The sequence below is a fragment of the Octopus bimaculoides genome, chromosome 16 (assembly GCF_046866305.1).
Source record: "Octopus bimaculoides isolate indiv1 chromosome 16, ASM4686630v1, whole genome shotgun sequence".
In the NCBI taxonomy this organism is placed as follows: domain Eukaryota; kingdom Metazoa; phylum Mollusca; class Cephalopoda; order Octopoda; family Octopodidae; genus Octopus; species Octopus bimaculoides.
Window position 1 is genome coordinate 11,405,611 of NC_142943.1, and position 19,796 is coordinate 11,425,406.

The 19,796-nt window shown below is 39.9% G+C and overlaps 1 protein-coding gene across 2 annotated transcripts in view; it reads left to right on the forward strand.

Annotated features, from left to right (window-relative positions):
• LOC106882102 (uncharacterized) overlaps nt 1-19,796 on the forward strand; it is an 87,246-nt gene that overhangs the window by 52,037 nt on the left and 15,413 nt on the right. For both annotated transcript variants that reach the window (XM_052973934.2, XM_052973935.2), the window contains one exon: nt 5,857-6,054. In XM_052973934.2, the coding sequence (XP_052829894.1) occupies nt 5,857-6,054 (198 nt within the window). The remainder of the gene's footprint in view (nt 1-5,856; nt 6,055-19,796) is intronic.

Genomic DNA, 19,796 nt, shown 5'->3' on the forward strand with positions numbered 1-19,796 from the left:
GGGCGCAAACGAACAAATGAATGATTGAGTGAGCGAGTGGGTGGATGGGTGGCCATGTGGTTTATTGAGTGAGCATCTACCTCTGCTCTGTTGCAGTCGCTGCCAACTTCAAAACCGGCCAGGCCGACATCAATGATGAACAGCATTTTACATGTTATCATCTGTTAAGCTGTTTGCAGCCAAACAAGTGTATTTGCATAAATGTTATATGTATGTATGTATGTATATGTATGTATATATATATGTATGTGTGTATATGTATGTATATATATGTATGTATATGTATGTTTATATATGTATGTGTGTATATGTATGTTTATATGTGTATATGTATGTCTATGTGCATATATGTTTGTGTGTATATGTGTGATGTATGTATGTTTGTATGTATGTATATATATGCGTGTGTGTATATGTATGTGTATGTATATATATGTGTATGTATATATGTATATATATGTGTGTGTGTATATATGCATATATATATATATATATATATATATATATATATATGGTGGTTGTCTACTCCTTAAACAGAGTTTGACCACCTCCTGCACCTACACCTTAGCCCTTTCATGGCGTCTGATGTGGCTTTTTAAACCAGACAGTGTTTTGAAAAAACACCCACACAGATTGCACCTCTGATTTGCACTACCAATACCTGCAAGTAAGTTCTGCTCATTGTGGATCCTAACATGTCTTTTAAGACCCCCATTGGATTTGCAAACCCTCTGGCACACACCACATTCAAACGTGTGCACAGACATATAATCAGAATAGCTGAATGAGGTTTGTATATATATATATATATATATATATATATATATACACACACACACACACATGTATATGTGTTGTAGTGGGGGGGGGGGGGTATAAGCTGTTTCCTCATTGCATTCAGTCATCATTGTCCTCATAATCATCAACATTATCACTAACATCATTAATATCATCATCTGATTGTTATCAACACCACTTAAGCTACAACCCACCTCCTACTACCACCATCCTTACTATTTGTTAACGACCCTGACGACGACAATGATGATGATGATGATGTTCATCATAACCACCACCTCCACTGCTATTACCACTACCATTGCCATTTAGTACAGTTGTCAACATCTGGCCCACATGCACCACCTCTATCATTTTGCCATCGTCATCGTCATCGTCATCACTATTATTGCCCCTATCATTGTCATTAGCATCTTTATCGACATCCAGAATCTTGTCCTCCTTCTCCACTTACATCTCTACCCAATTTACCATCATCATCACCACCACCACCATCACCATAGTCATCACCACCATGACCACTACCATCACCACCACCACCATCATCATCATTAGTATTATTGGTATTATCACCATTGACAACCTCCAGCTCTCCTCTTCCACCACCACCACCCCTGCCATTTAAACCCCCACCCACGGTCCTAACCATCCCCACATTGCTTCTCTCACAATAGATGTGTATATATATATGTGTGTACTGGATGTCTGTTAACATGGTGTTCATTCTGTGGAGACAGTCCTCATCTCAAGTTTGTCTGGTCACATATCTCAATGACATTTACTATTTGTACTTGTTTGGGTGGCAGAAAGGTTACTATCTCACCCACCCACCCACCCACCCACCCCTCCCCCCTCTCTCTGTTAAATTTAGAGGATATGTTGCCCCATATATCTATACAGAATGCAGTGCTCCAGCATTGCCTTCATCCATCATTGCTAAAACAAACTAAAGAACATATGTGTGCATGTGAAACTGAGTGTGTATGTGTTATATGTGTATATATATATATATATATATATATATATATATATGTACACTAATATATATATATATATATATATATATATATATATATGTACACTAATATATATATATATATTAGTGTACATTTATACACATAGGCGTAGGAGTGGCTGTGTGGTAAGTAGCTTGCTTACCAACCACATAGCTCCAGGTTCAGTCCCACTGCGTGGCACCTTGGGCAAGTGTCTTCTACTATAGCCTCGGGCCGACCAAAGCCTTGTTAGTGGTTTGGTAGACGGAAACTGAAAGAAGCCCGTCATATATGTATGTGTATGTATATGTTTGTGTGTCTGTGTTTGTCCCCCCAACATCGCTTGACAACCGATGCTGGTGTTTTTATGTCCCCGTAACTTAGCGGTTCAGCTAAAGAGACTGATAGAATAAGTACTAGGCTTACAAAGAATAAGTCCTGGGGTCGATTAGCTCGACTAAAAGGCGGTGCTCCAGCATGGCCTCAGTCAAATGACTAAAACAAGTAAAAGAGTAAAAGAGTATAAAGGCAAGCACTTCATGTGTGTATATATATATATATATATGTGTGTGTGTGTAATGTTTTCTTGTCTAATTTCATCTTGTAATGTGTGGTGCAGTCCCAATTGCTCCATGTTGTAAGTCCCATAGCCAGTCAATGGAAGAGTGTTGTGCAGTTATGGGGCCAGTATAACAGTTGGTCATAAAGTTTTATAACTTTCATATTTACAATTGAGTTAATAAACCACACCAGTCATCAAAATTTAGCTCACAGTTTTACATGCTTATGGTTTCTTATTAACAAAAAAGTGTTTTTGATTTTAGTGGTTTTTTAAATATATTATTAGTATTATTCTGTGGTTTAGTATAATGCATTATGTGTTCCCATTTTACAAGATTTTTGAGTATGTGTTCATCTTTTCCGTTGTTGGTATGCTTTAATCCACATAATACACTTTATGTGATCTGTGTATTTTCAACAGGTGTGGCACCATCTGAAGTATTTATTCCATTATATTGCATTGTGTGTCTATATTGTCCTTTAGCTTGCATTATTAGTTTGTTAGAATAACCATTGTTGAATAGTGTTTCTTTTATTCCATAGATTTCTTTTATCTAATGCTTTGTTTCTTAAGAAGAATCTCAATGTCCTTCTAAACAAGGATTCTACCACTGACATTTTGTGGGCAGACTTTTGCTGTCTTTATGTATGTATGTATGTATGTATAGATAGATAGATCAGTTACAGGATTCATTAGAATCTAGGCATATCAACAAGTAGGATACCAGGAATGGCTGGGTATTGAGTTCACAGTGAGGTAAAACAACTCTTAGTTGTGGTACACTGTAACTGGCATTCCCTTGGTTACAATGAGGAAGATTCCAGTTGATCCGATCAGTTGAACAGCCTGCTCATGAAATTAACGTGCACGTGGTTGAGCACTCCACAGACACGTGTACCCTTAACATAGTCCCCAGGGAGATTCAGCATGACACAAAGTGTGACAAGGCTGGCCCCCAGATGTTTATGCCTAGAAATGGAATCAATATGTTACTAGGGGATTTTTTTGTACTGTCATGGATCTGTTTTTATTATCTATTTTGGTTTTCTGTCATTGGCTGTGGCCATGCTGGGGCACCACTTTGAAGGGTTTTAGTCAAAGAAATTGACCCTAGGACATATTTCTTTCTTTTTTCTTCCTTAATTTTTGCCATGATCATCAGAACTGTCATTGTTATTATCATCATCACTATCATCGTCATCGCTATCACCATCATTGTCATCACCATCATCGTCATCATCATCATCATCATCACCATCATTGTCATCGCTATCACCATCATTGTCATCACCATCATCGTCATCACCATCATCATCATCACCATCATCATTGTCATCACCATCACAATCATCATCACTATCACCATCATCATCGTCGTCACTACCATCATCATCACTATCACCATCGTCACCTTCATCGTTATCACCACCACCACCACCACCATCATCATCATCACTTCCTGCACTTACGACACTTCATCAACCCAGAGGAGGTAGAAGCTTTAGTGAAGGAATTCTTCATCTTGAATGACAAGAAATGACAACGGCATGCAATCAAAGAACCGGCAAAAAGGTTGCTCCAGACTGGGCAACACAATGGCCTTTACTTTGAATGCTAGGCTGCTTTTGTTGTAACTTGATGAATAAAGCAAATAAGCTACCAAAATATTACAAAACTTTTGACTCAACACAATAAACATAACTCAAAACATCTTAAAACTGAGATACAACAACTTAGTCTCATTCAATAGCCTCAGAATGCAAAACATTTTACAGATTCTTTTCATATTTTTTGTAGAAAAACATTCACTCATTCACTACATCACTGCTTACAACCAATATCAGAGAACCAACACTTCTACATTCTCCACTAACAACAGACATTTATTAGTTTTGATGTCAACCACACATAAATCAGATAACTGAGATTGCATCACAAAAGCAGCTTTCTTTCAGGAGTGCCAGAAAGCATTTCCCAGTTGAACAACCAATGACAGCTAGTTTATTTTATTCTTTATACTGTACACACCTGTGTACAGTTCACATATTTGGGGCACAGCTGCTGGTAGATCCAGTAACATTCTGTACCACCATAAAACTAGAGATTATTTTATTTACTGGCATTAGGAAGGGCATCCAGTCATAGAAACCATGCCAGTGCTGATGCTAAAGCTTGGTGCATCTGTGAGGTTTTGCTATCCTGGTGTTTGGTGTAATCTTGCAGATTGCAAGATTCTGTCAGACCATCTACCTGAAAGCTAGCTTGGAAAGTAGATGTTAAATGACAATGATGACAACAATGATGATGACGATGGTGGAGGTGATGATTACGATGATAATGATGATAGACAAAACTTCACTCATCAATACCCTTTAACTCTTTATCCTACCACCCCCACCGTGTCCGTCTTCTGTTTAAAACAACCACGAGTACATTAGTCTCTGTACTTATGTGCTTGTTAGTGTACACGACATCTCCACCAACCCCATTCTCTTGTTTACTGCTTTCTGCTGGAAAACGAAATCCAGAGGAATGGCATTCAGGGGAGAAAAAAAGGACTGGATGGTGGTGGGTAGTGGTAAAAGGAGTAAAGAGAGGTGAATAAGGTCGGAGTACCTGATTGGAGATTTCACAAGACCATTCAACTCCAGTGAGCAGAGGCCACTATAATATCTATAGAAAAATAACAGAGAGAAGACAGCATGTTTTGTAGGCCGGAGATTAGTCAATAGATCGTTGTTGGTGAACAATTTCATGCTAGTAATGCCTGACAATGTCAACTGGAACCCTCGTCATCACAACTGAGGAAGTGCCACGAATATATGTGTAAGAGTTTGTGTATGTGCATTCATGTGTGTGTGTGTGTGAATTTGTTTGTTATTGCATTTGTAAATATAACTTTAAAATGTGTTTATACATAAATGTGTGTGTGTGTTTGTGTATATGTAGTTATATATATATATATATATATATATATATATTTATATACTGGACTACCCGTGACCTGTTGGGTCACCAACAGTCTAGGTACACAAAAAAATCACGTATCATGGGAACCTGTGGTCCAATTTACACGAAACTTGTTTTATCCTATTTGTATTCACATTTCAATGCTACTTTACTTTCAGAGTATTTTCCCATTATGCACCGGTTTGGCTGTATTAAATTACAGACAAGCATGCAAGCAAAATTATCTAAGTGTTCACAGTAAAGGATAATAATTCCAGGTTTGACTGCTTAAATTTGTGGAAACAAACCTCAAAAAGACGCATATCTTGAGAATCCATGGGCCAATTTATGCGAAACTTGTTTTATTCCATTCGTATTCATATTTCATTGCTACCTTACTGAGTATTTTCCCATTATGCGCCGGTTTGGCTGTATTAAATTACAAACAAGCACGAACACAGGCAAGCACAGATTTTAAGTAGTATGTAGATATATGTCCTTGTGTATGTGTGTGTATATATATATATATTCACTTCTTTTCTTTATTTGCAGCGAGTGCAGAAGAAGATGACAACCATGCTTACTGCGCATACTACAACGATGGTCAATCTAGCAACGAAGAAAAGACCAATCATGACACCATAATGCCTGACAATGTCACCATCCGGTGTTCTAAGCCCAATGACTATTGCTTCTCATTCTGGTTTATTTCTTCTGACAATAGCGGTAACATATCTCTCATCAGACAAGGTAGGTGCCTCTCAGTCAATTTAGTGACACACCATCTTTCAGGTGTCTTGCTGTCTCTTGGGTGTCTCACCATCCCTGAGGTGTATTGCCGTCCCTCAGATGTCCCTCGATTGTCACACCATTCCTCAGTTGTCTTACCAACCCTCTGGTGTCTCACCATCCTTTGGGTGTCTCACCAACCCTTAGGTATCCCACCGACCCTCAAGTGTGTCACCATCCTTTTGCTGACCCACTGCTCCTCAGGAATTTCACCATCCTTTGGATGTCTCCCTGTCCCTCGGGTTTCTTACCAACCCTCAGGTGTTTCACCATCCCTCAAGTGTCCTGCTGTTCCTCAGGTGTTTCACCATCCCTCAAGTGTCCTGCTGTTCCTCAGGTGTTTCACTGTCCCTCAAGTATCTCATCAACTCTCAGATGTCTTACCATCCCTCAGGTGTCTTACTGTCTTTCAGGTGTCTCACTGTCCCTCTAGTGTCTCATAAAGACTTCCTAGACCACATCCTAAGCAAATGACCATCCAACAGTTTGGCAACAACATACTCCAATGTCTGACCCACAGATAAAGCTGTCTCCTCTCTCTTTTTCTCTCTTCTATTATAGTGGCCTCCACTCCTCAGGGCTGGCAGGCCATGCACCATCTCCACTCAAGCACTTTGACTCATTCATCTCTCCTCCTCCTATCACACATATCCATCCATATTGTGTATACCCCATCTCTGGTCTCACTCTGATCACTTCAACCAACATTTCCTCTCCAGAAGTTGTCAGCTCTCTGCAATTTTCTCCCTACCCATATTTTTTTCTACAATTTTTTTTTTTTTCTGTTTTTCTTCCCCTGCAACCATTAACTTACGATTGTCCCAGAAGTTCAATCACATTAATGTCATTGATCTCAGACCCCTCCAATACAAAAAAAAGTCACTTAGATACCTTCCACTCACTCTTGTTGCCACCAAGTCATCTGAACCCAACCAATATTTCTGGGAATTTTTTGTACCTCAATGCTCCTGCCAGTATTTTTCTCCCTAAATTCCCAAGACTGAACACCAACTCTCTCAAGAGCCAACAGGGGAGGGGATTTTAGTGGTCACTCAAATTGCTAGAAATAACTGTGAAATCTCCTTTAAATAACAAGTTATCATCTTGGACAAAAAAAAAAAAAAGATAAAGCACTAGGGATAATATGTAGTTAACAACCCTTAGCAAGACAGGCCGGTGCTGCTTGGTTGTCTTTATGTCTTTAATCAAGGGTCTGCTTGACCACAGCATATCTGGGGTTAAATACTAGCCAGATAAAATTTCTGCTTCAAATCCATTCTAAAACCCTGCCATCTCTCTCTCTCTCTTTCTCCCTCCCCCCCAGTTTCTTATCTCCATATCCATCTACCTTTTAATGCATTCATGCCATCATCTGAATAATTCATCAGTTAATTAATTCATTCCTTCCTCCCTCCATCCATACCCTCCACTCACCAGTCAATCTCACCCAGCAAAGAAGCCTCTACATGTTAGGTTCACCTACTAGAAACAGCAGCAGCCACTTCTCTCTCTTTCTCTCTCTCTCTCTCTCTCTCTCTCCAACGGTACTCTGCTCTCTTAACAAAGGACACATTACATCAATAGTCTTTAACCGGGTCCATATGTCCCTTGTGGGGTCCATATAAGATTTTGTTATTAAAATTTATCCCCAATTAATTGGTTATATTTCTACAATATAGGCGCAGGAGTGGCTGTGGTAAGTTGCTTGCTTACCAACCACATGGTTCTGGGTTCAATCCCACTCTGTGGCACCTTGGGCAAGTGTCTTCTACTATAGCCTCAGGCCGACCAAAGCCTTGTGAGTGGATTTGGTAGACGGAAACTGAAAGAAGCCCGTCGTATATATGTATATATATGTATGTGTGTGTGTGTGTGTTTGTCCCCCCAACATCGCTTGACAATCGATGCTGGTGTGTTTACGTCCCCGTAACTTAGCAGTTCGGCAAAAGAGACCAATAGAATAAGTACTAGGCATCCAAAGAATAAGTCCTGGGGTCGATTTGCTCGACTAAAGGCGGTGCTCCAGCATGGCCACAGTCAAATGACTGAAACAAGTAAAAGAGTAAAAAGAGTAAGAGTACTGGGGTGAAATTCATTCGACAAAAAGTTCTTCAAGGCATTGCCCCAGCATGGTTGCAGTCTAATGATTGAAACTACTAAAAGGCAGAAGATAAAAGACCAAAGATAGATACAGACATCTGTCGGTGCCGGTGTAGTATGTAATCTACATGCCATTGTGTTCTACATTCAAAATTTTGTTGTAAATTTGCAATTATAATTAGAGGAGTGAGTTAAACATTTAAAAGAATAAAAGAAAAATTTTTATTGATTTTTATTTCATACTAGAAACATGAATACTGTGACTGTTTGTAAACAGCACGGATATCATTTAAAAATGCAATGAAGAGAGTTTGCTCATTTGATCTTAAAATCTTCCGACAAATGGAATCTAAATGAGATTGAAATGTTTGCAATGGAACACCTCTCATTTTTTTTTTTTTTTTTTGAGAAGATGAATTTTAACTTCTAGCCAGAACTGCTCAATGTTCTATGTATGTGTTCCATCTTGATAATTAACATAGCTTTGCTGGTGGTTGGCATCCCCTCTTTGTGCAGCAAAAAACAGGACAGGCTTCACCTCTTATTTTTCTTTGTTTTTCTGCCATTTCTTCTCCACATTTGCTGCACGGATCAATATCTCCATGTTCATCAAGGAGTTCATAGCATCGAAGAAATTCTATTGCATCTTCTTCATCTTGAATAACCTGTGTGTAAAATTCTTTTGCTTTCATCACGGGAGCAAATCCTTTTGCTCTCCTCCTCCACCACTCTGTTTCTGTCGACCTAATTCACTCACAAGGCATTGGTTGGCCCTGATCTATAGTAGAAGGGACTTGACCAAGATGTTGTACTGTGGGATTGAACTTGAAACCATGTGGTTGCAAAGTGAGCTCCTTAAACACTTAGCCATGTCTAAGAATATAATTATTATCTTGCATTTTAATTTTGTGTTTTTCACAAATTAAGACAGTGTTTCATATTTGAGAATCCCCTCAGTCTAAACCCTCACTACAACCATGCAATTTAATGCATGCAGATTTCCATATATCAGTCCACATATGAATCATCATTTTCTTCTTCATTATCATCATCATCATCATCATCATATGTCTGTTTTCTATGCTGGCATGGGTTGGACAGATTGACAGGAGTTGATGAGGCCATGGGCCATACCAGGTTCCATAATCTGTTTTGGCTCCATTTCTACAGCTGGATAACACCAACCACTTTACAGAATGTATTGAGTTCTTTTTACATGGCACCAGCACCAGTGCTTTTTATGTGGCCCTGTGGCTTTAGGATATCAATTCTGTTGTAGAGAGCTGGTCTACTTGAGTACAGCAATGTGCCACATATCTCAGTCCTTTGTCATCTCCTTTATGAGACTCAGTGTTTTGAGATCAGCCTTCAGTATTTCGTCCCATGTCTTCCAGAGTTTCCCTCTTCCACAACATCCCTCCACTTTAAGTGATCAGCACATCTTTATGCAACTGTCCTCATCCATCTGCTTCACATGAATAAACCGGTGCAGTCTTCTCTCTTGCACAATCCATCCGACAATCTATTTGTCAATCCATGCAGACACCCATAGAGATATCTAGTTATTAATTCATACAGCCATTCCACCAATCAAACATCCACATATATATCTATGCAAATTATCTGCTGCCTGTTGATCCATACAGCCATCCATCTGATCCATGCAGAATTCTGCCTTTCGATCCAGATATTAATCCATACAGATGATCTTTTATCAAACCATACATCCGTTTCTCTCTCCATCTATGCAGCCATCAGTCTGCCAAGTCAGTGAGGGGAGTCTCTACACAGGCTTTTGACCTGCTAGAAATAACAGCCAAATTTCCTCCTCAAAACACACCCTGTCATCTTTCAAAGAAGAAAGAATACATTGAATAATGTAGTGTAAACTATGCATTATCCGAAAGTAGACAAGCTGGTTGTGATTGATTATTAAGTGTTCACTCAATCAGGGCTGACCAAACAGTAATCATTATCATCACCAACAATAATGCACACAATGGTAAATAGACTATGTTTACACCTGATTAAATATGTAGCATGTCTGCATTGGATATCATCCTCTGCCTCAGAGTCTCTGTGAAAGATTACAGCTGACAATGAGCTCAGACCATTGTTAACATCAGACTAACCTCTTAAGCTTTGTCTTGATGATGTGTTTACCTTGTAGGATGAAGAGAGATGTAACAGTCAATATACGGCCTCTTAACCCTTCAGCATTCAGATTATTGTCAATTGTAATCTTTTTATTTAATCTTTTACTTCTTTCAGTCATTAGATTGTGGCCATGCTGGAGCACCACCTTGAATTCTTAGTCGAATGACTCAACCCAAGTGCTTATTTTTTAAGCCTATAAATTATCCTGTCAGTCTCTTTTGCTGAACAGCTAAGTTACGTGTATGCAAACACACCAACACCAGTTGGCACAAGTCCAGGCAAGGTTGTTTATGGAAGAGCAGCAGTTACCCATGCATCCCAGCCTCCCTGCTTCACGCCACCAATGTTATCCAAGGGAAAGGCAAAGGGGCCGATACAGCTTGGCACCAGTGATGTCACAACTCATTTCTACAGCTGAGTGAACTGCAACAATGTGAAATAAAGTGTCTTGCTCAAGAACACAACACACAGCCCGGTCCGGGAATCGAACTCACAACCTCGCAATCGTAAGCTCGATGCTCTCACCACTGAGCCATGCACCTTCCTGTACATGTATGGATGTAGATTAAACATGTAGGTATGAAGGCTTAGTGGTTAGGGTATTCAGTTCACAATTGTAAGGTTGTGAGTTCAATTCTCCCCGCATTGTGTCCTTGAGCAAGACACTTAATTTCTTGTTGCTCCAGTCCACTCAGCTGGCAAAAAATGGACAGTGCCTGTATTTCAAAGGGCCAGTGTTTTCACATTCTGTTTCATGCTGAATATCCCTCAGCACTGCATTAAGGGTAAAAATGTTTATGGAGTACTCAGCCACAAGTAGGCTGTTCCGTTGATCAGATCGTCGTAACCAACTGAGTGTCTGGTGTGTGTTGGTAGATGTGCATATCTGTTGTGTGTGTGTATGTCGGTGTGTGCCAGTAGATGCTTGCCTCTGTGTGTGTGTATGTGTGCATGTGCACACACAAATATGTGCATGTTGATATCTCTGTTGATGTGTATATATCTCTTAATGTTTGTATGTAGGTATGTATTTGTAGGTGCTTGTATGTGTGTGTGTGTGTGTTTCTAGAGGTATGTGAGTCACGTGGCAGCCATCCTATACCAGATGACAACCACCTGACTACTGACACTGCCCAAGGTCACATGCCAAATGACTAAAAGACCTGCCAGGTTATCTCTCTCTCTCTCTCTTTTTTCCTATACATTCTCTCTCCCCATCACTCTCTTCACATTCATACAGACACAAGCTCACCCCTGAATAGTGCAACATCAGCAAACATGTTCACACATACATAAATAGCAAATCTCTAAACACACAAAATATACATTTTTTCATAGATGTGTCATGTTTACTTCCCAAACACATGGTTTCAGGTTCAATCCTACTGCACTGCACATTAAGCAAGTGTTTTCTACTATAGTCCCAGGCTGATCAAAGTCTTGTCAGTCAATTTTAATAGACAGAAACTGAAAGAAGCCCACCTTGTGTGTGCGTATGTGTATCTCACTGTGTTGACATTGTTGATATTGTGTGATTGTTGTAAATAAATCTTTTATTTTTTTATCTTTTACTTGTTTCGGTCATTAGACTGCGGCCATGCTGGGGTACCGCCTTGAAGAATTTTTAGTTGAATGAATTGACTCTGGTGTTTTTTCATTTTTTCTTTTAAGCCTGGTTCATGCTCTATCATTCTGTTTTGCTGAACTGCTAAGTCACAGGGACATAAATACACCAACACTGGCTGTCAAGCATTGGTGGGTGAACAAACAAACACAAAGATACACACACACACATAGACGTGTGTGTGTGTGTGTATATGTATATATATTTATGACAGGTTTTTATGACAGAAAGGTCATTTAAATTTGAAACTGCATTGTTAATTATTTGCATGCAATTGCAATGAACTTACACGATTTAAAACTTTTTAGTTTTTTAGCTAAACTTTTTAAATAACATGTTTGACCGTCGTTATTTTTATTTTTATTTTTTATCTTACTCTTCTTATGCTTTACTACAAAATGTCCTTAGAGCAAAATATCCGTATGGTGAATTGTCCCATGGCCAATTGGCCTACGGTAGAATGCTTTATGGTGAATTGTCCTAGATCCCATACTGGGGCCTCATCAAAGTCAGCTGCATCACTCAACCAATTCCAGCGAAAGAAGTAGCCATTCTGTTCATATACACACCGCACAGTTAAACTTATTTACATTTCTATTCAATATTCAGTTATACTCAGTCTGTTTAATATCCTCCATTCCCCTGTTATTTCAAGGTATGATACAATATATATGTAAACCTACATGCAGGCATACAAACTTCAGGCTAGTGTCTTCTGCCATAACTTTGTGAGTGAAATTTTGTGTAAATGGAAGCTGTAGAGATGCATGTATGTGTGTTTATATTAGTAAGTGAAATCATAATGGCACCTGTGCCCAGCGTCGCCTTCCTGGCACGTGTAAAGACATTCGAGCGAGATCGTTGCCAGTGCCGCTGGACTGGCTCCTGTGCAGGTGGCACGTAAAATACACCATTTTGAACGTGGTCGTTGCCAGTACCTCCTGACTGGCCTTCGTGCCGGTTGACACGTAAAAGCACCCACTACACTCTCTGAGTGGTTGGCGTTAGGAAGGGTATCCAGCCGTAGAAACTCTGCCAAATCAGATTGGAGCCTCGTGTAGCCATCTGGTTCGCCAGTCCTCAGTCAAATCGTCCAACCCATGCCAGCATGGAAAGCGGACGTTAAACGATGATGATGATGATTAGTATTCACCTATTTTTCTGAAGATTTTTACAAATATGATGAACAGTCTTAATCAATTTTTGATCAATATTGGGGCCTCATCAAAGGAAGCTGCATCACTGAATCAATCCCAGAGAAACAAGCAGCCGTTCTGTTCTTATATACATTGTGCAGTTAAACTTATTTACATTTCTACTCAATATACAATTATAGAAATGGTTTGTTAGTGTTTCCATGAAACACAAAGATTACGTAACATATCTCAGCTAACTGATCTCTCTCATTTAGCATCTCCAGAACATTGGTATCTCTAGGAATTCAAACATTCTGAAAGTACCATAGCAGTTAATTGCCTTTGATGTGCATGCCATGGGAATTGAGAAACATAGAGATAGACACACTGCTAATTATATTAGTATATGTATATAGTGTGTGATATCAAGACAAGGAGACACAAAGACTCACGCATACAGATACACTTCTGTGCACATATATGCACACCTACATACACCCATGCATCCACACACACACTTTATCTTTTCCTTGTTTGATATCCTTTGTGTACATATCCCAAAACGTTTTCTATCACTATTGATCGGTTTCAAAAAGAAAAATTCTACATTGTCTTGTACCCCCTGTGTTCGGCCCTGCATAGCTTAATAAAGAAATCTATCTTTTCCTTGAGCCATTAGACTGTGGCTATGGTAGGGCACTGCTTTGAAAGATTTAGTCAAAGTCAAACCCAGTCCTTATTTTGTTTTAAAGTCTGGTACTTATTCTATCAATCTCTTTTGCTGAACTGCTAAGTTATGGGGACATAAACAAATAAACAAACCAACAGCAGTTGTCAAGCAATGACAGAGCAGTTGGGGTATATTTCTTTTGGATCCACTTCAGAAATTCCACTGTGTTAGTTGAGATAATAATCGGTTAAGGAAACAGAAGATAGATTTGGTACAACTCCTTATTTTGTACGACATCCATCCCACCCATAAGAGATAGTCACATGATGGGTTGAAAGAATCCTTGTACAAAATAAAGTTATACCAAATCCATCTTCTGTTTCCTTAATTATTATATATATATATATATATATATATATATATATATATATATATATATATATACATACATACATACTCACACACATTCATACATACATGTGTGGGTGTGTGAGCATGCGATGGGCTTCTTTCAGTTTCTAGCTACAAAATCCATTCACAAGACTTTGGTTGACCCAAGACTATAGTAGAAAGCTGCCACACAGTGGGACTGAAATCAAGACCTCATCGTTGGGAAGCAAACCTCTTACTCATACAGCTATGCATGCATGAAATTCACAGCCCTTGAGTCACTTTGTAAGTTCTACTAATTAAAAATAATCATTATATATATATATATGTGTGTGTGTGTGTGATTTATGAATTTATATTTTTGTAGATCTATGTACATATATATATACATATATATATATATATATATACAAATAGGCAAAAATATTGTTAGGTGGGTATAGATGAAGGGCTGTATATATTGCTGGATGGTTGTATCTGTAAATAGATGCATGTGTGGTGGAGGTGTGTATACAGTCATAATAAAGAGTGGAATGTGCGCATGCATGGACAGTGAGTTTAAGTGGGTGCTTTAAGTGCATTTTTTACGACCTGCTAAAGCAACGAGGTATTTCCAATGTAGTAGCAGCCATCAATTATTATATCCCTCACATATCCACATACATATCACAGTAAAACAAAAGATATGTATGTGTGTGTGTATATATACTCTTTTACTCTTTTACTTGTTTCAGTCATTTGACTGCGGCCATGCTGGAGCACCGCCGTTTTTAGTCGAGCAAATCGACCCCAGGACTTATTCTTTGGAAGCCTAGTACTTATTCTATCGATCTCTTTGCCGAACCGCTAAGTTACGGGGACGTAAGCACACCAGCATCGGTTGTCAAGCGATGTTGGGGGGACAAACACAGACACATACACACACACGTACATATATACGACGGGCTTCTTTCAGTTTCCGCCTACCAAATCCACTCACAGGGCTTTGGTCGGCCCAAGGTTATAGTAGAAGACACTTGCCCAAGGTGCCACGCAGTGGGACTGAACCCCGAACCATGTGGTTGGTAAGCAAGCTACTTACCACACAGCCACTCCTGCGGCATGCAAGTATGTGTAGTTGTATGTATGTATATTGGTATTTATGTATGCCTGTGTGTATGTAAGTATGTATGTATGCTTATATGCATACAGGCATGTATGTATGTATGTGAATGTTCTTTAGCCCCAAGTCCATTGTTTATCAAACAGAATCCATGATCAGAATATTATCGTCATGACCATCCCTTATTAATATTGGACAATATATCTAGGATTACATTATCTGCTGTGTCCTCCCCCACCACACACACACACACACACACACACACATGCTTTATACTTTTATGGCAAGACATGGTTTGATGGAAATTTGGCTACTGTTTCTAGCAGATCTTATGATCACGTTGAGCCTCTTTCATGACACTCGTGTGTGTGTGCGTGTGTGTGTGTGTGTGTGTGTGTGTGTGGTGCAATAACAGTTTATGTGTAGAAGTGAATGTGATGAGAGAAAGAGAGGGATCAGAGTTGAAGTCAGATCAAGTAAACAGCTCTAACGGCGGGGGGGTCTATAATGGGCCATAATCACAACAGCGGCAGCGACGGTTGTAGCGTTGAAGGTAGTGGTTATGTCACAGACCATTCGGTGCAAAACTATTGATATTCACTTTTTTGTTTTGTTTTGTTTTTTTTTTTCTTTTGCTGCCCATGTATTCATCACAACTGCCTCCATCATTCAGTTGTTTGACACCCCCCCCCCCCCCGTCAACGTTATTCTCCTCTCTCTAGCCCCACCCACCCCACCTACCTCCAACCGACTCTTGTCTGTGACATGCATCATTGAAGCAGCATTGGGCTAGCATGTTTAGCATGGTTTCGGTGCTGGTTTAATTACGTGCATCGCCGCTATCCTACCCATCCCCTGTCTCTCTCTCTCTCTCTCTCTTTTTCTCTCTCTCTCTTTTTCTCTCTCTCTCTACTCTTGCATTAATTTCTCTTCATTGTTTTGTTTATCTAAGGAATGGAGATGTTGAAGCAAGACACATGCACTCAACACACGTACATTTTCATACAAATGCACACACACACACACACACACACACATGTATGTATATGCATATGTGTATGCACATGTATATATATTTATATATATATATATATATATATATATATATATATAGACATACACACATATATAGATATACACATATACATATGCCTATACGTACACACCTAGAGTGGCTTTATTGTTCATTCCCAAGCAAACCTGTGATCGAAGGCTGTTCAACCGTGACCACCCAGTCTGTCTCCTCTGTGCAGGGAATCTCGTATCATGTTATCCAGCTTGTCCTTTTTTTTAAAAAAAAAGCCAGTGGAATGTAATTTGAGGGAGATTTGGTTGCTATTTTTAGCAGGCGAAGTGACCATGTTGAAGCAGCTCCCTCACTGACTCGTTTACAATGGTGTCACTCAGTGCGTGAACTCATGGTGCCTCCCACACCAGGGACTATTCCTGCACCAAAAGACACGGGGTCCTTTTTTTTTTTTTCTCGCAGACATGGCTATGTAGTAAAGAAGCTCACTTTGCAACCATGTCAATTCAGGTTCAATCCCACTGAGCGGCACTTTAGGCAAGTGTCTTTTACTATAGCCCTAGACCCAAATTTGGTAGACGGAAACTGTGGGAACCAGAAGAGTGTGCATGCATGCGTGCGTGTGGATGTCTTTGTTTCCACCTACACACTGTTTGACAACTACTGTTGGTTTATTTACATCCTTGTAACCTAGCCATTCGGCAAGAGAAAGACCAATATAATAAGTACCAGACTTCTTAAAATATGTACTGAAGTTAATTTGTTCATCTAAAACCCTTCAAGGTGGTGTCCTAGCATGGCCACAATCCAATGACAAAAACAAAAAAATAAAATTTTATTTGTAAATCGTCATTGCTGTATATCACTGAATGTAACCGTCAATAGAAGCAAATTAAAACAAGAGCACTCAGAGAGCGCAAACCTCCACCAGGGTAACGCCAACATTCTTTCAATGATTAGACAGAGAGGATTTTTAAAATGAGAATATCTGAAATAAACTCGACCGGTCTCACAAACAACAATACTAAAAATGAACCTGACTGCTCTCAAAAATTAAGTAAAAAGAACTGGAAAAATAATCCAGAATCTTTGTCCGGAAGCAAATCGAATAGCAAACATGTTCATGGCAACATCCAATACCTTACAGGAGAGCAAACCATTTTGCGTGTAGGGGGCTCATTTACCTGTACCCATTTCTACTGCACCAAACATGCAATGCTCTTCATGTCACTCTCCTCGGTGATATTTCCGATGCACATATATGGACTCGTCTATTTCCATCGTAATGGGATATCGTGTGCCCCAACCCCGACTTTGTTTCCTCATAAGTATCTGAAAAATAGTCGGTCAGGGAGAAGGGTTAATGAATTTTTCTACAAGTACTTTTCAGATGCTTTGCTTTGCGATAAAATCAGAACTTAATGTGCCAAATACAAAAAGAAAAAAAAGAAAGATTAATGGGTGCATGCAGACATACATACTGACTCACATCACACATGTATATCTACAAAATGAAACTTGAAATTTAAAAAACAAAGTTGTGATGTGTGTCAGTACATATGCATGCGCACACACACTAATATATATTTTTGTTTTTCACATTAAATTCTAATATATTCGTAATCTACATCATCTGGAAAATATTTGTAGACAATTTCATAAAGAAAATACCCATTTCTCTGAGAGTTATTGGAGAACAAAGTGAAAGGAAGGCACACTTGCGTGGCAATATCTGGTCGATGATCATGATAAGGTAGCAGCTTTAAAAACATGGAAAGGTAACTAAAACAACAATGTCGTATTTATCGGGTATGTAAGTAATGGCTTTTGATTTAGGCATACGACCAGCAATTTTGAAGGGAAAGTTAGTTCACATTACACCGTAAGAAACATAGAACTGGTTTCCTGGGTGTACATATTCCTCCCTGGACAGGGCAACAGTCCATTGCAAGATTATGCATTTCTGAGTGGACTGGAGCAACATGGAATGGAGTCTTTTGCTCAAGAATGCAACACATCTCCCAGTCCAGGAATCGAAACTGCAATCTTATGATCGTAAGTGGTGAGAAGTGGTATATATATATGTGGTATATATATACCACTTACTTATGTGGTGAGAAGCTTGCATACCAACCACATGGTTCTATGTATGCATATATATATCATCATCGTTTAATGTCCGCTTTTCATGCTAGCATGGGTTGGACAATTTGACTGAGGACTGGTGATCCAGAAGGCTGCACCAGGCTCCAATCTGATCTGGCAGAGTTTCTACAGCTGGATGTCCTTCCTAATGCCAACCACTCCAAGAGTGTAGTGGGTGCTTTTATGTGCCACCAGCACGAGGGCCAGTCACATGGTACTGGCAATGGCCATGCTCAAAAAGGTGTTTTTTACATGCCACCTGCACAGGAGCCAGTCCAGCAGCACTGGCAATGACCTCGCTCGAATGATTTTCTAACATGTTACCAGCACAAGTGCTAGAAGGCAACGCTGGTAACGATTATGTTCTAATGATGCTATTTACGGGCCACTTGCACGGAAGCCAGACAGCTGCTCTTGCAATGAACACGCTCGACAGTGGTGTTAGTGCTCCACTGGCACAGGTGTCAGTCATCAAGTATGGTTCAATTACGATTTCAATTTAACTTGCCCCAACAGGTCTTCGCAAGCAGAGTTTAGTGTCCAATGAAGGAGAGGTTGGCATGGGTGCCAGTCGTCGGATCCGGTTCAATTTCGATTTCAGATTTCAAATCATCATCATCAGCATTGTTGTCGTTTAACATCCATTTTCCATATTGGCATGGGTTGGACAGTTTGACTGAGAACTTGCAGGCCAGGAGGCTACACTAGGCTCCAATCTGATTTGGCAAGGTTTCTACAGTTGGACGCCCTTCCTAACGCCAGCCAACCACTCTGAGAGTGTAGTAGGTGCTTTTTTATGTGCCACCGGCACAGGTGCCAGTCAGGCAGCACTGGCATCGGTCATAGTCGAATCGTGTCTATTATGTGCCACCGGCACTGGTGCCAGTCAGATGGCACTGTCATCAGCCACGACTCTACATTCAGCTATATTAACTCCTGCTACATTAAGCTACATTAACTGCTGCGCCTCGATCTTCCATCAGATCTTTCGCTGTTTGTTTACTTTCTCCGTGTCTAACCACTTTTCCTTTTCTTTTTTTCTCTAACAAAAATAATCCGCCACCAATTCCTCCACTGCTGCCACCAGCACCACCACCACAACAACAACAACAACAACAACATTGCTGACGTCTACCCCCCCCCCCACTATCACCACCGCCATATGTCTGCAGCCGCCACTACTAAAAATTATATCATTGTTGCCACGGTTAGACTATTAGCTGCCGCACAGATCAGTCCTCCTCCTCCTCGTCCCCACCATCTTTTCTGTGTTACATATTCAACCATTGCTGCCATCTCACACCACCTCAGTCAGCCTTCCTCCCACTTGCACCACAACCACCATCTCTACT